This window comes from Heliconius melpomene, chromosome 16, assembly GCF_056956725.1.
Source record: "Heliconius melpomene rosina isolate 202511_hmr_F chromosome 16, ASM5695672v1, whole genome shotgun sequence".
Classification (NCBI taxonomy): Eukaryota; Metazoa; Arthropoda; class Insecta; order Lepidoptera; family Nymphalidae; genus Heliconius; species Heliconius melpomene.
This window is the reverse complement of record NC_140404.1, coordinates 793,342-809,462: the sequence shown is the minus strand read 5'-3', so window position 1 is coordinate 809,462 and position 16,121 is coordinate 793,342. Positions and strand designations below refer to the sequence as shown.

At 32.8% G+C, this 16,121-nt stretch overlaps 1 protein-coding gene across 2 annotated transcripts in view; it reads left to right on the top strand.

Annotated features, from left to right (window-relative positions):
• Nucleotides 1–16,121, top strand: part of LOC146530635 (uncharacterized) — a 56,983-nt gene continuing 40,862 nt past the window's right edge. Inside the window, exons 1-3 of one of the 2 annotated variants that reach the window (XM_085199227.1) lie at nucleotides 1–171; nucleotides 11,796–11,888; nucleotides 12,812–12,869. In XM_085199227.1, the coding sequence (XP_085055353.1) occupies nucleotides 11,826–11,888; nucleotides 12,812–12,869 (121 nt within the window). In that variant the 5' untranslated portion in view covers nucleotides 1–171; nucleotides 11,796–11,825. Of the gene's footprint in view, nucleotides 172–11,795; nucleotides 11,889–12,811; nucleotides 12,870–13,487; nucleotides 13,600–16,121 lie in introns of those variants that run through there. The other variant, XM_085199229.1, reaches the window with a different exon arrangement.

Below are 16,121 nucleotides of genomic sequence, written 5' to 3'. Positions count from 1 at the left end.
GCAGGCACCGCACGCCTTCTACGAAGCGCTGGCGGTCACGTGATACGCAAATTGATTTGTGTTTATGTGTGTTTGTGTTTGAATGTGTTTAACGTGTTTGTGTGTGTGCTTATGATTATACTGAGTGTTATTTGTGTGTTTACTTGTGTATGTGTAATTGTAGTGGTGTAGGTGAGTCTGTTATTTTAGTTTATTAAATTTATTTTAATAAATTGAAAATATAAAAAAATATTCTGACGTATATTACTTCTATTATCTTAAGTTTAGAGTAAATTGATCGATAAAAATATATTTTAAAGTTATTTAAAAAAATATTCATATGAATATATTAGTAATTTTGCTACGTTTAATTATTTCTTTGACCATTTTGAGAAAGGTCGTAGGTTGGTTTACCAGTTATGATAATATTTATTTTAAATTTTATTTCTATGCCAATTGGGTAAATGTACAAAATATTAGAAATCATTTATTTAAATGTATGATAGTACGTAGATAATATGTAATATAATAAAAAATTACAATGTTCAAAAAAATATTTATATAGATATAATATAAGTTGATGTACGAACGTAAACTTTGGAGTTTAAAATATATACCTACTTGTGCCGGCCTCTTGTACTTGTGGCTCAGTGGACAGGAGTGTCACTCTAAACGCGACGGTTGTGTATTTGATTCCCAAAACACCGCGTTCAATTCCGCCACACAACATGAAATGCCCCGAAAGTTCAGCAGAAAAGGAGGAACGGAGTGTCTTAACTCTACGTACTCTACTCTACACAGCTCTACTTGGAATAAAGCGTGAAGATAAAAAAACTTATATTCAATTTAAAAAAACGTATGTTCTAGTATTCATATTATCTAACACCAAGATAATAATAACTCTCGTATATAAATTTCAAACACTAAAAGCTTTGTAAGCTCGTCCGAAGCTTCACATCCTCTCAATATAATAGAGGAAGCTTTTAGATGGTATCTTATCATAGATAAGTTTTCTCATCACGCCTTAATTACCACACATGGAGATAAACTTCCTGTAACGTGAGCTATGGGGGTATAATTATAGCTTTTTTTTAAATTACTAGTAATTTACAATGGATTTGCTTGTTGTTTTGAATGGTTAACAGGTAAAATTAAGTAAAAGTAATAAACTAATTAATTTCCCAGTTTCTCCGCTTAAAAGGCATTACTGACGGCGTTTCGTTTGCTTATTAGGGCTGAATAGCTCATGAATACACCAAGGTTAAATTTCTTTTCTTATAATTTACCTAAAAAAAATATCCTCTCATTTACCACTTTGGATTTCCTTTATACGCGCTCGAGTCTCAATTACATTATTAAATCCTTATTATTTTTAAATTATATAGCTATAGTACATAGTTACTGTTAAGTATATGAACATGTTTTGGAGTAACTATTGCTAAGTAAATATGAGAATTTATATATTTTTTAAACATTTTTATTTTCTAGTAGTGTTAACAAGACAAAGTGGGGCACTGAACTCCCTACACTCAACTCACGATATTATGTCACGAAAAAATAGAAAATAATAAAGATAAATAATTAAATGATGTAACATAAGTACGAAGAGGATGAAAATTGAACCTACAGTCACCTCCACTCACATCAATACAACCTAAAAACATAATATTGTGAAAAACATAAAAGAAATACGTTCATAATTTATATCTTTAGAAAATGACGACAATACTCGATTCTATTTATATTCAAATGAACGATTCCTTTCCCTCGAGTGGATTTCAATGACTTAAAATCGGTTCACTAAACTAATTATTTCACTCTATTCAATGAGATATCTTTTATTCTTCATTTAGATTTTATTATGATCATTAGAGGACCACGAAGTGAATGCGAGTTAGTGCTGTAAGTTCGAATTTAATTTAGGGCATTATTTAGAATAGATTTATTGCACACATAAAAATATATATAATACGAATTACATAGAAAAATAATTGCATATAAAATGTAAACATAATGCAAAGACGGACTTATTGCTTCAAGCAATCTCTTACTGACATCCTTTGATAAATGATGGAATACTTGTTTTTTTTAAACTAATGTTAAGGCACTCCGATCTCATTAAGACACTTCCGATCCCCTAGAGAGGGAGGAAATGAGTATATTCAATATTTTATTTCCTGAACTGCAAATCAAACCTACTACTACGACCAGTATGTCGCGCTTACGCTTAAAGTTAATACAATTAAAAATTTTGTTATAAATATTCTGTTTTAAAATTAAATCGTTTTAAATAAACACTTTCTTATATACATGAAATACAGGTACAATACTAATTTCAAAGATCAATAGCAATTCTACCAACCTGCCGCAACCACTTCCCGTAAATGTAACCACGAAGGGTGGAACACAGGTACAATTTTAGTTATCAACTTATCACTACTGTTCAAGACATTATATTGTAAAATTTTATCTATTTTTTTTGATTCACGCTGTATAGCAACCTAACCTAAAATGAACTTAAGAACTTAGTGTTAAGACACTCCGTTTCCATTAAGAAACTTCCATTGCCAACTTTCCGGTAAATTCTGGAGGTATTACGTGTTGAATGGCAGATCTCAACGCTGCGCTTTGTTCCTTTGATCCTACAACCTGTCGCTTTGACCGTCGCACGCTGCCCCTACGCCACGACTGGCCGACTTTTTATTACCTAATAGGTATTTGTTTCTACAACTAACATACTGTATTCTATTATAATATCATTTTCTGCTCAAACTTACTTAAAAACATTACCTTTTCCCTAAACGAGGATCGAACCCACAACCATTACAAGAAATTATGCTTAACAATTACAAAATAGGTTTGCTAACAGTCACTGTTGACAGTTAAAGAGGACCGAGGGCCATGAACTAGTATACGTCAGGCTTCCGAGGACTCTCATATAAGAGGACCTGATTTGACTTACAATTACATAGAATGGGAATGTTGAATTCAAATTGGTACTACTTTTGTAACCGACAAAAAAGTAAATTTCATTTTGAATCGTATTCCCTTGTAATAAGGGTGGACTTTTTGAAGTTATTTTTGTATTCTTAGTTTTTTTATGATGACGCAATAATAGTTTTAAAATAAAATATTCACGCCTATAAGCTTAAAGTTAGGATTGTAATAAAAATCTATTGATTATAATAAATGCTTGTGTCTATTTTTGTTATTGGCTGTGAAATAGCTTTTTAATCTTGCCACCTATCTGTATACAGCCGGATGTGCTAAGAGAATGTAGTGAATAATTACTCCGTTTTCCTTCTGCCCCAAATAGATACCAATATAGTGTATATGCCCATCAAGGCACGACAACGCTTTATGCGCGGAATAGACCGCAACAGCCAAGTCCATCTTCTTCCTAGAGCGAAAAAATAAAAAAATCTAAATGAGAATCGAAACCACAATAGTTGCGCTAGCAGTCAGTCGATATACTGCTGCGCCATAATCGCGTATGAAAAAAAATATCCTGAAAGCAGTATATTTTATCATTATTATAGTTATAATATTTAAATAATACTGGTTATATTAAAATCTATTTATAATAGTTTTTTTTTTCTCAAAACCACACTAGATATCCGTGACCTTTGCTTTTACATATATTTTTTTATAAAAAAATACATATTAGGCTAAACGACTCTTGCTAATGTGTTATTCCTTCCTTCTAATAGTTTAGCTTATTTACACTAATAATATATTAAATTATATAATATATTGCTAAAGAATTTATATTTTTGAACAAAATCTCAGGAACTACGGGAGAAATATTTTGTATTGAATTTTGAGAATATATCACGAGGTGGCTCGTGCTTGCTATGTGCGGGATCCAGCGAAAAGCAAAAATAAAAAATACTCTATAATAATTACTCTCATAACTGTAAATTAATTATTTAGAAAAATAATATTTAAATATTGTATAACTAGAATCGCAGTTAAGTTTAAAACTATTTTGAATATAATAAGACGTTATCTATAGAACACATCGCACATTAACGGTACCAATGAGGCGAACGGTACGTACGTGCCCATAATTGCATAATAATGACTATATTGTTTATATTATAATTCATATTTGTAATAAGTATTGAGCAATACGGAGAAAATATAATAATGAATCACTCCGTTCTAGTCTTTTAGCTTATGTCGGAAAGAATGGGGAATTTATCCTCGTTTAAGGTTTACTCATATTTTGCTGTAGAAAGTACACATGGATACAACTCGCATGGATATCCCAGTGAATACGAAAATGAACTTACTCAGGTGGATCGGGCACGTCGAAAGAATGAGGGATGGATGAATGCCATAAAAGTTAAAAATGAGTACCTAAGTGGCAAGAGAAATAGGCGGAGATTACGGTTGAATTCCGAATACGCAATATCGATGATACTGGGTAAAGGTCACGTCACTCTCCGCGCATGTTTTAAAAATTGGGTGGTGCATGTAGAATGTAGTGTTTTAACTTGTTATAAGGAGACACGGTGAACTTTATTATTCCTTTTGTATCCCTAAAGTGAGGCAACGAAATTTTTTCAGCTTAGGAGTTGCTTTTCTGTATAGCGGGGTACTTAGAGAAAACCTAATGTCAAAACTCTCCTTTCTCCACTTTCGGCCCAAATTTCATGTATTAAGTGGCGGAACTTAACGCCGCGCTTAATTAATTCTAACACCTCACAAATACGTATATTTCCTACTTTAAGAGTTTTCACAAATTGAGCCAAGTTCATTCCATCACAATAAAACAGATTATAAAATAGTAATCAATTTGCTCGTCTGAAGGTCAATTTCTTGGTTCAGCTGTCGTTTCATGCATCAGTGATACGCCTATCAGAGCATGGTACTGACGTAATACTCCAAAATAAAATTAATAAATATCTTATAGAAAATGGAGTGTCATTACACTAGATACCCAAGTTCCCTCTACTTGCTCAGTTGCTGTAATGTATGAAAACGCGATTGATGTGGGTTCGATAGTCACTCAAGGGAATGCTTATTTTAATTTATTTTAATTTCTCTGCCCTGGTAGACAAAGCATTCCCCTGCAATCCCTGAAGCTGCAGGTGCTCTACATAAAATGATTATAAAATAGTACATTATATAATTTAATTATATTTGTCACTTTATTTTTCATTTCTACAAATTGAAAAAAAAAAGAACATGACAATAAATCTATATTAGGAATACTGGTAAAATTGATCGACGAATTTCTGTCATGTAAAAAAGTGTCTGTCACGCTATGTCACTCTACCACACTTAACAGTAACCCGACGCGACACCTACATTTTACACCTTATTAAGTGATAAGTATAGAATGACCCATAATTTGATACTCATAGCACCTACTAGGTTTTTTATATTCTTTATTTTTTAGCATCACGCTTTATCCCTAGCGGGGTACCTACCCCTACCTAGGGGTTGGGGGGATTAATTGAGGATAGAGTTAGTAATAGCTACTACAACGTTAAATAATCATGCTGAATCCCTCTACAACCGGGAGGCAAAGCGCGGCGTTGTGTTACATGTAATGCCCCCAGATCGAAAATGTCTTAATGGGAACGGACGGTCCTAATGCTATGTTCCCTCTACCTACCCTGCTATATACAGAGTGAAAATAGAAAAAGGCAGCCTCATTTTATTTCGATTAATCTGGTTCATTATTGGAAATAGTGTTAACATTCACTTATGTAGTTAAAATTATGAAAGTAATGAAATTGTATGGAAAGAAAAGTTTAAAAGAATAATTTGAACCCATACACATTTCGTGTAGGTAGATGTTCTACCTACTGTACATACATACATATAACCTATACTAATATTATAAAACAGAACATTTGGTCTTGTTGACCGCTAATCTTAGGAACTACCGGTATGAATTGATTTTTTGTACGATAGTCCATTTATAGAGGATGAGATAGACTATGTAACGTCACTCGGGCACTTAACGAGTGTCTTTATTTATTAGTTATTTCCCTTTGATTATGTAGGCGACGCCGCAGAAAAAGGCTAGCTAGCATTATATTACATACATAATTTGTACATAACCAACCTTTCTAACTAAACTACCTATAATTATTAAATTAGAAAAAGAAACTCCAAAAACAATAAGAATTAAGCTCAAAAAGTTCAATAAACTTTCAAAATGCATTTCGTATTATAAAACAAAAGCACAAGGTCGGTTAAAGTCGGTCTATTTTGGAGAAAAAAAACGATACAATTATCTCATAGCCATTAAATTAAGATTGAGTTAACCGAAACCAGCTCTCATGTTAGCTGCACGAACGGGTTAGAGGGGTTACACACTTAACTATAACATATATTAAAATATTGTTAAAATATTATGTTATTGAAACAATTTAAATAAGTATTTCTATTTCTTTTTTTTATTATGGAAACCTGAGAACCTTGTGTTAAGACACTCCGTACCTATTTAAATACTTCCATTCCTCACTTTCCGTCGAATTCTTCCCTTTATTCCTTTTAACTAGAGATAATGGAACCACGGACCACTGTCATCAGCACGCATATACTTTAACACCCGGGTGTCATCATGCTCTTCATGAGACTTTCTTCCCCTATCTCTGCAAATATCTGCAAGCTAGTACTTTATAAATTTAACTAACTTATATTTTTACGTCAGTTAGCCTTCTCTTCTTATTCTCCTTTTCTTTCTTCCACGATATCAAGTGCAGTCTCCTTTACAACATAGCAATGGCGTGGCTCTCGTAGTTTAGTGAATGAAATGGTCCATAATTGCCGGCGGGTATCAAATGTGCTCCATAATGCATTTTGTTTCGGCAACATTGAAACATCTATATTATTCACGCTACTATTCTTGTAGTTATACTAGTGGTTATGTAATTTTTATACTTTTTTAAATTATCAATTGATGGGTAAGTAATGATTGTAGATTCAATTCTCATTTAGAGTTGTATTAATATTTTTTTTTATCTTCATAAATAGCTGGATTCACATAGCAGGGTAGGCAGAGTTAATTTGGAAATCTTGTGTTTAGATATTCCCATTAAGACACTTATGAAGCTCAATTTCCGCCGAATTCTTAAGGCATTGCTTATTGAATGGCGGAACTCTACACTGTCCTTTGCCTTGTTACCAGAGTGAGAAAAAAATATATTTAATATTCCATTCTGAATCAGAATTGAACCCACAACCGTGTTTACAGTTTTTCTCTTAGCTTGATAAATTTTATGCCAATATATACATACATATATTACTTATACTTAGTTTATCATCCTTTACATGATAAAAACAACGTGTAAATATTCAAATTCACATTATACCATTATATTATAATCATAGTCAACCCGTTACAAACTACCTGCATCTAAGAGATTTTCCAAAAAAAATATTTTTCACATTCTCATTATTGTTTGTTCTGGTACGTTATTGTAACTGCGTAAGGAATTCATTTCTCATTGTATTTTTTTTTTAATTCTTACTTTGTAAAGGCTTGAACACAATGTTTAGAGAACATTTATATAAGTACGGAAACATCACATGCATGATACAGTGCTAGCTATAACATATTTTATATTATATCCGCTTTCCGAACAAATTAGAGACGTTGAAGGGTGGCGGAATTCAACGCCGCGCGATGTCTTGCTCACTTCCAATTTTAGATCAAAACCGCAACAGCTGCCCCACATCCCCTCGTTGCCTCACCTTAATATTATATCGACTTACAATTATCTGCACTAAGTTGGATTCGAATCCAACGAAACGGTGGACTCGATTCCACTATCATTTAAGAGAAACCATATTTGTTGGTTTTTGTACGCTTATAAACGGATTTTATTCTTTTTTGTATCGTCTTTAAAAATTTTGTCTTGATCTCTGAATTTTTGCGAGGAAATCAAAGATAACCTAGTACGGACATCCGTATCACTTTCTTTCCTTTTATATCCCATAGCTTATAAACATTAAATTAGCTTGACGTACTTTAATTGAAGCTGAGCTACTTATTTATATGTTTAACTAAGACATAAAATTAAAAAATCCTATTTATTTCTGTTTCCGTCGAAATTTCTCTTCTCTTTGTGCTCCCTGAGTCTCCTTCACATGTGCATTGTCTGTCAGTCACTCATTAACGGAAGAGTTTTATTTCTATATATTATTTTATGAATATGTTCATTTATTAGCTCTGTTATCAAGCTAAAGCGCAAGGTTGAGTTCCACCACTCAACCTGCAATATCTCAAGAAATTGGCAGAAAGTGTTGAATGCGGGATACAGCGGGAAGATGAAAAAAAGAAAAAAAAAGAACTTTCACACTCACGACAACATGATCTCAGCTATATCCAAAAGCTGACAGGAAATGAATCAATGTGCTCTCGCCTTAACAAACCATTCCCACGCACTTTCTATGGCGAACGCTAACAACTTGTTTTTTAATGAATTTGTTCTTTATATGTCACTAGCGGAAGCTTTTCAAGGTTATTTGCTTTTTTTTCGCAATTATAATGATTTATGGGTTCTAAGGTATGGGATGAGATACTTCTTTTGAGAGAAACAACTAAAATTTATATATATAGATGGATCCTAGGTCCATTTTGAGAACTGTGGTAATCTAGGTATACTTTGTTTTCTACTTTTAATCATAGTGTTAAGACACTTTGTTTTAGCCTTCTGCTCAATTTCAAATCAACGAGTGTTGAGTTCCAAAACCCAAAGCCGCACTTTATCTTACCAGTGTAAGAAGGATCCCACGAGTAAAGTGAAACGCTGTTCCACTGAGCCAGGATGGAGACATGATCAATAACAATAATTTATTATGTAAATATTCCTCAATTCTTTTTAAGGGTTTTGTATTAACAGTAATCGCGCTTTCCTTATGTAATTAAATCAAGTTGATTTTCTTCAATCAGTGGGTAATATATATGTCTCTAGCTCCCTGTAGATTTTAAAATAAATAAGTATAAAACAAATGTTTGTTTTATACTTATTTATATATCACTCTATTTTAAAATACATATATGTATATGTATTTGAAAATAGAGTGATATGGCACTAGCTTCTTTTTGTATATCTTTATGACAAGACAAGGCGCGGCGTTCAGTTCCACCTAAAGGTGGACACACAATATTGAACAGAAAGTAAGGGAGCGGAGTGTCTTAGCAATAGGTTCCCAAGTCCCCTTTAACTAAAAATCCTTTTAATATATAAATAATAAAAAGTTTATTACATCTAGGTAGTAGTCAGTAATCATTTATATTGTTCGTGTAATATTATTTATTTTTAAATACATTAAATAAGGAAAAGTTTATTTTTGTTAAACACATAAACGTGAGAAAATTAAGTAAACTATCACCTTTCTAAGCAAGATAAAAACATTAAAATTATTATATTTAAAACGAATAATCAAGTAATATTTCTATAGAATTACTTTCAAGACGGAAATGGCGGTCTGGTTAAGTTTTTTTCACATTTAATTTGGCGCCGTTATATAAATAAAAATATATTTATATATGTTTGGTCTGTTCTGTACAAAATTTTTGGACAAAAACTGTTAAAAAGTTTTTATCGTTTCATATATTTATTTTTATATTTCCTCAATTAAATGAAGTCATATAAAAACTGTTTAACGTACTTTTATAAATGTAGATCATTGCTTATATTTAAAAAATGCAGGTGTCTCATAAGATAGTTCAGTGTAACACAGTGGTCAATAGAGAACCCTCTATGGGCAGGTCTACCAGGTGGACCAACGATCTTGTCAAGATCGCGGAAAATCGCTGCCAAAGCCCAAAAGCCTTGTTGACCTATTATTATTTTTTATAAATTCACCCTTGTACCCCGCTTATAGCAGGTTAGGCCAAGCTTAAAGCTTAGCCACTCTTTACTTCCGCTCAATTTTCAAAACATTAAGTGTTGATAGGTGAAACCCAACCCCGCACCTTGCCTAACAAGTAGCTAAGTAGCTTTTGATAACAACCAAAGGAAGAAAACGAAAACTATTAATTCCTCCAAGTAAAACCCACGAGAGAGAATATAGACTTCCTACGATGGCGTCAAAATCCTATATTTTTTTAATAAAATTTAGTAATAATATGCAAAACTATAGATCAAAATGGATTCATGATTCATACAAAGTGGTAATTTGATGGGAAAGCATAAAAGGCAGGATGCGGTCTGTGGCTTACAGCCGCGCTATAATTCAATAACATAGCCTCCGATAGCTAAGCCTTCTAGTGGCGGAAACTCTAATTACCATACGTAAGTACTGTATCAAAGGAAATTATATTTTATGTATGTACACTAATATGAATAGGATGTGACAGCGAAGCAGGTTCGCAAGATACATATTTGAGATTAACATTTTAAATTAGTATTCTTTTTATAAGCACCGTTATGGCACAGTTGGTGCCTGACTGTGATCGATTGATGGTTGTAGATTCAATCTTTACTAAAAGAAATACCGTATGGTTATTTTTTTTATGTGTGCCCTCTGGTAATAAAGTGCGGTGTTGAGTTGCGATACTCAACGCACATTGTCTATAATGGCTTGAAAAATTTAACCGATTTTTTTGCTTATATGGAGGAATATTATTTGTGACCACAGATATGTCACATCGAAACGAATACCGCGGTAAATGGACTATCCAACAAAAACTATTTAAACCAATAGTTCCTAAGGTTAGCGCCAAGTCAAACAAACGAACTCTTTAACATCATAATATATTATTAATACTTCTGAAGTTATTCGTGAAGATGTTGTGAAAATGTTCCTGGATAACTCCAAACACTATGTAACTGATATTGTATATTTTGTTTCACACGATGTTACTGACAGCCAACTGATGGATATCAATCGCTGAAAGTTTATTGAATATGTTACTATATAACCTTGAAATATGATGGATTCTATGATTAATACTTTTGTGAGAAACTTTCCGAACTTACAAAGGTAGGCAGAGGGAACCTAGCTCTCCATTACCATTCACGAAGAATTAAAAACATTAATATACGTGGAGCGTTTACAGCAGCACGCTTATGTTATTATGCTTATTAACAAACTTAAAACAACAACTTTTCCTGGAAAATCCTTATATGTATAAAGAAAAAGACAGATGTGCAGAGAACATATCTTATCACACTATGATTACTTTTTTGCAATTCAGTCGTTAGATAATAACGAGTGGACTGTATAACCCATCAATCATAACGACGCGTCCTAGACAGGGATAATGAAAATATCTGTATAGCATGAATATAAAATACTTTTCCTTATATCCTTAAAAATTGTTGAAAAATATATTTTGTGTAAATTACAGTAAGGCCTACCATTTTGAATATTTACTGTTAAAATTGTAAATAGAATTATAGTTAACAAAATTTGCCAAGAAATTATCGTTGTAATTCATTCAAATCTAATTTGACTTCCTAATGAGAAATTCATTAAGGATCTCTTTTATTTTAATACTAAAAAATATTTTAGAGTTCATCGTGGCGCAGCGGCACAGTGTCACACTTTGAAGGCGACGGTTATGAGTTCGATTCCTACGTGGTGGGATGAATTATTCTCATTTCGTTGTCCTGGTTACAAGTAAACATGTCATTTTGAGTTCCATTACTCAACATGCAATCAACTCAAAAATTTGGCGTCGACGTAGTGTTTTAACACTTAGTTCTTACTGCCTAGCCCGTGTGCTTGATACGAGAGAAGCTCTAAATTATTATATAGTTCTGATTTCTTGATGTCCTAGTAGTTGGTTTTACACAAATTAGTTTATATATGTAAATTATAAAATAACTTATTTGTTCTAGGAGGGGCCTTAACGACCCGATGAACAGAAAATGCAAACTAAAAACATTAATCTTATACAGGATCAAAGAAATAAAGACCCGTGTGACATACAAGTGAGTATTGGTTATTGTTTATTTTATTTTGGAGAATGGAATACGAAAACTTATTTACTTACTTATTATTTGTGTTTCTTCTTAATTTTAATATAGTAAAGTAATAATATTATTTACTGGCATTGTATGTATATTAAGGATAAATGTCATGCAAAAAGCGCTCTGGAAGGGTTTGGCCATTTAAAATAATGGTTAAAAAGATTTCTCTGTATATCAAGTGAGTGGTGAGAGACGCAAAGGGAAAATCTCGATATCGAGAGTATTGGAGAAAAGTCACGTAAAAACCCGGAGAATACTGCGGGCATATTTGAAGAAAAACAGTGGACAAGATGAAAGACGAAGACCGTAGCGGATGATTCTCCGCTGTCTCTGGCTACCCTGCTAAAAAAAGAAAATCATATGTGTTGCGATCAAAATCGAAAGTATTAAAATTTTAAAAATTTCTTCAACATTCTTTAACATTTGAACTTACAAGTTACAATCATAAATTAGTCAAAATATAAAATTAATTATTAAATGTACATACAACGCCACCTACTTTAGCTTGATATTAATAACTCAAACTTTTATAGTAAACTGTTCTATGAAAAGAAAAAAGATGGCGCTACTTACATAATAAATAAATAAATAAATAACCAATATGTTAATATTTTTTTTAGTTTCTCGCTGTATCCCGTAAATAGTAGGGTAGACAGAGGAAACCAAGTATATCTGATCCCTAGTTTTCACTTTTCAACACAACATACTATGTGTTGAGTGGCAAATCCGCTCTTTGTCTTGTCCCCAGTACGAATATAAATAATTCCTACGACTGGAAATCAAACCCCTAATCATAGTTACTTATATTAGTACTATATTATAGCAAGTATAGTCTCTGCCGCTGCAATGGTGTTATTAATTGCATAATTAATTTATGTTTACAGAAAATAAGCGGTCAAGATGCGGAGTCAGTGATCCACACGAGCCAAGTTACGTATTACGGTTAGTATAGAAATTGTATTGAATTCAAAAGAAATATTTTTTCTATTTACTCTTATTTTTTTAACTTCAACTGAGAGAACCTAGTGTGGAAGACATTCCGTTCACTTTCCGTTCAATTTTCGAAATATTGCATGTGATAAAAGCGGAACTGAACGCCTTACTTTGTCTACCAGAGGGGAAAAAATGTACCAATATGATTTTAAATGTAATTATTACCCCCAGTGGGAACCGAACGCAGAACTATCGCTGTAGTCAGTCTTCATAATAAATAATGATAATAAATAAAAACGTCCTTGCCAAGTTATTGCACTATTATAAACTAAAACACTAGAACCACAACACTCACGTTACTCGATGCGTGACTTGAAACTTTAATAAAAGATTCTAATCTATCCTTCAATGGACACCGGCGAACAAAGAAGGATTTTTGCTAGAATTTTATTAAATTAACAAATTATTTCTTTAAAAACTAATTATCTATATTTTCTTTTCTTATATAATTGGTTATCTGTGAGTGAAAAGTGAATGTTTATTTAATTTTTAAACAAATAAATTTTATAACAAAAGCTATTTCTTATTATAAATAGTTACATGCGTATGCGTAAAAAAATATTTTTTTATTTGTCAGTGAACAGAGAAAGTTTATTTAGTCTGTGCATTTTTTAAGTGTCAAAACTGGATCATAGAAATGGACATTATGGGTATTACCCGAATGTTTTCTATTGTGACGGTACGTACTCACTAATATTAAGATTCTTTATATTGTAAAAAAATCACCACAGCCTTTATTACACAGAATTTTAAGTTAATATAATAATAATAAACTTTAAAAGCGAAAAGTGGGAACAGAAGAGTCTTCATGAGAACGAAGTGTCTCGATAATAGGTACCAAGGCTACTTCAGCCTATTATGTGCTGGAACAACGCAAATAGCGCGAAGCAAAAAAGGCTTAGTTGAACATTTTAATCTCAGAAGCTACCGGTTCGAATTGAAATATTATTTTGGTTTTAAAAAGTCCATTTCTTAAAGATAGTAATAGGTTTCAAGTTATAGAGTTACCTCAGACGTTGAAAATTTATCATACATAACTTAGTTTAGTTATTTCTGTTAGCGCCGGCGAAGCCACTAAAACAAGTAATAATAAAAAAGTTCCTTATGAATGGAATTTGAACTCACCACTATCACATTGCGAACACGTGCTAACTTTACATGCATAAACCATTTCACCGCCTTTGAAATATTAATTACACTTCTTACTCATAGATGGCGCTGCTACCATAGATTTTTATAATAACTATATAACTTCGTATTGTGGCTTGAATCTCACTCCATGGAATGAATTATTATCATTTTCTCGTTCAGTAAGAATAAAAAACGCGGCGTTGAGTTTCGCCACTCAACACACAGTCTTTTAAATTCGGGCGGAAAGTGAAAGACATTGTCTTAACACTGATGCTACATTGTATATTGAGTAACGAAACTCAACGCCGCGCTTTTCCTCGACTGCACAACCAGTAGCGTTTACAGTCACACGCTTGCGCCCCTGCGCCACGACTGGCCTCAAAAGTATATAAGTATTTATAATTTCATAACATTATAACAAAGTGCATACGAAACTAAGCTCGCGTGATCGTCTGTGAGATAGCTGCATGCGATCTCGAGAGCCTTGGTTTTAAGGTCTGTTTACTGATTTAGTATACAAATGTATTTTTTATTTAATTTTAAGACCGTTTTGACTTAGTAAGTTTTATTGTGTGCAATGGTCATGTATTCGAATTTGCTTCTGGGAACCTTGTGTTAATACTCCCCGTTCCCATTACGAAACTTCAGTTTCACAATTTCCGCCAATTGCTTGAGGTAAATGCATGTTGATTAGCGGAACTTAACGCCGTGCTTTGTCTCATTACCAGAGCGAGGACATGAAAAAGTGCAATATCCTCCAATCCTATCCTATCGTCGAAATGGAAAGATGATCACGTAATTATTCTAAAATATAGCCCTCTATCTATATACCTCGAAAAATGGACTAACCTACAGAAAAATATTTTTATTAATAAGAATTATTATTTCCCGAGATTGAGAACCAAACAATTTTTTTTATCTTAATAGTTATTTAATAAGGCGTTTTGCTCTGAGCCGAGCTAACAAAGCGCCACGTCCAAGCGTAGGCGTTTATATAATTGAGCGTCTCGTTTCTTAGAAATTGGTACTTGGGTATTTGGGATACCTATATAGCCTATTAAATATAGTTTTATTTTTATTATGAGGTCAGTCGTAGCCTATGAGCACAAGAGTATGAATATAAAAGCGACTGGTTGTGGGTTCGATTCGTTCCCCACTCGAGGAAGTGAAATATTTATTTAAATTTAAATTTCGCCATGTAATTTCGCCACTCAACACGTTCGGGAAATGGGGAACGCATTGTCTCGACACTAGGCTCTTTACCCTGCTGTGTGCGGGTTACAGCGTGAAGTTGTAAATGATAACAATGAAATGGAAATGATAGAATCGTATAACTTAACAGATAGACATTGCGCTTTGTCTAATTACCAAAATAAGAAAAAAAAATAACTTGTACCACAGAATAGGAATCGAACCTACATTCAGTACATTTACAGCCACGCTTTGCTGCTGTTCCAAGACGGCTCCAATAATATAATTTATATTTTATCTATAAACATACATTTATAAAGTTCATTTACATAAATTATAATATATAAGGAATAATAAAGGCACCGCGACAATCAAACATTGACAGTTTTGGCAGACGATATTTACATATTTTATTATGTCATATAATTTTAAAATTAATCATTTAATAAATAGAGACCCTCTTAGTGCAGTAGTATAAAAGCTGCAAGCACAACTGTGGTAGTGGGTTTATTTTTTTATACGTTCACAAACTACTACTATACAGTTTCGTAGTAACTTCTTACCATGCACCACGCAATTGTGGAATGGCCTACCTGCGGCAGTTTTTCCAGGTCAATACGTTGTCGTATCGTAGGGTACCTTCAAAAAGGGCGTCTATCTTTACGTTAAAGGCTGGCAAGGCACCTGTAGCTCCTCTGGTGTCACATGGGGTCGTGGGCGACGGTGTTTGCTTACCATGAGGTGACCCGTACGCTCGTTTGTTTCATTTTTTTCTTAAAGAAAATATTTCAATCAAAATCAGCTTGTTTTGTGTTTTACTAATTTCAATATATTATTATTAATGGGTACATATTTAGTTAAAAATAATCATACCAAAAA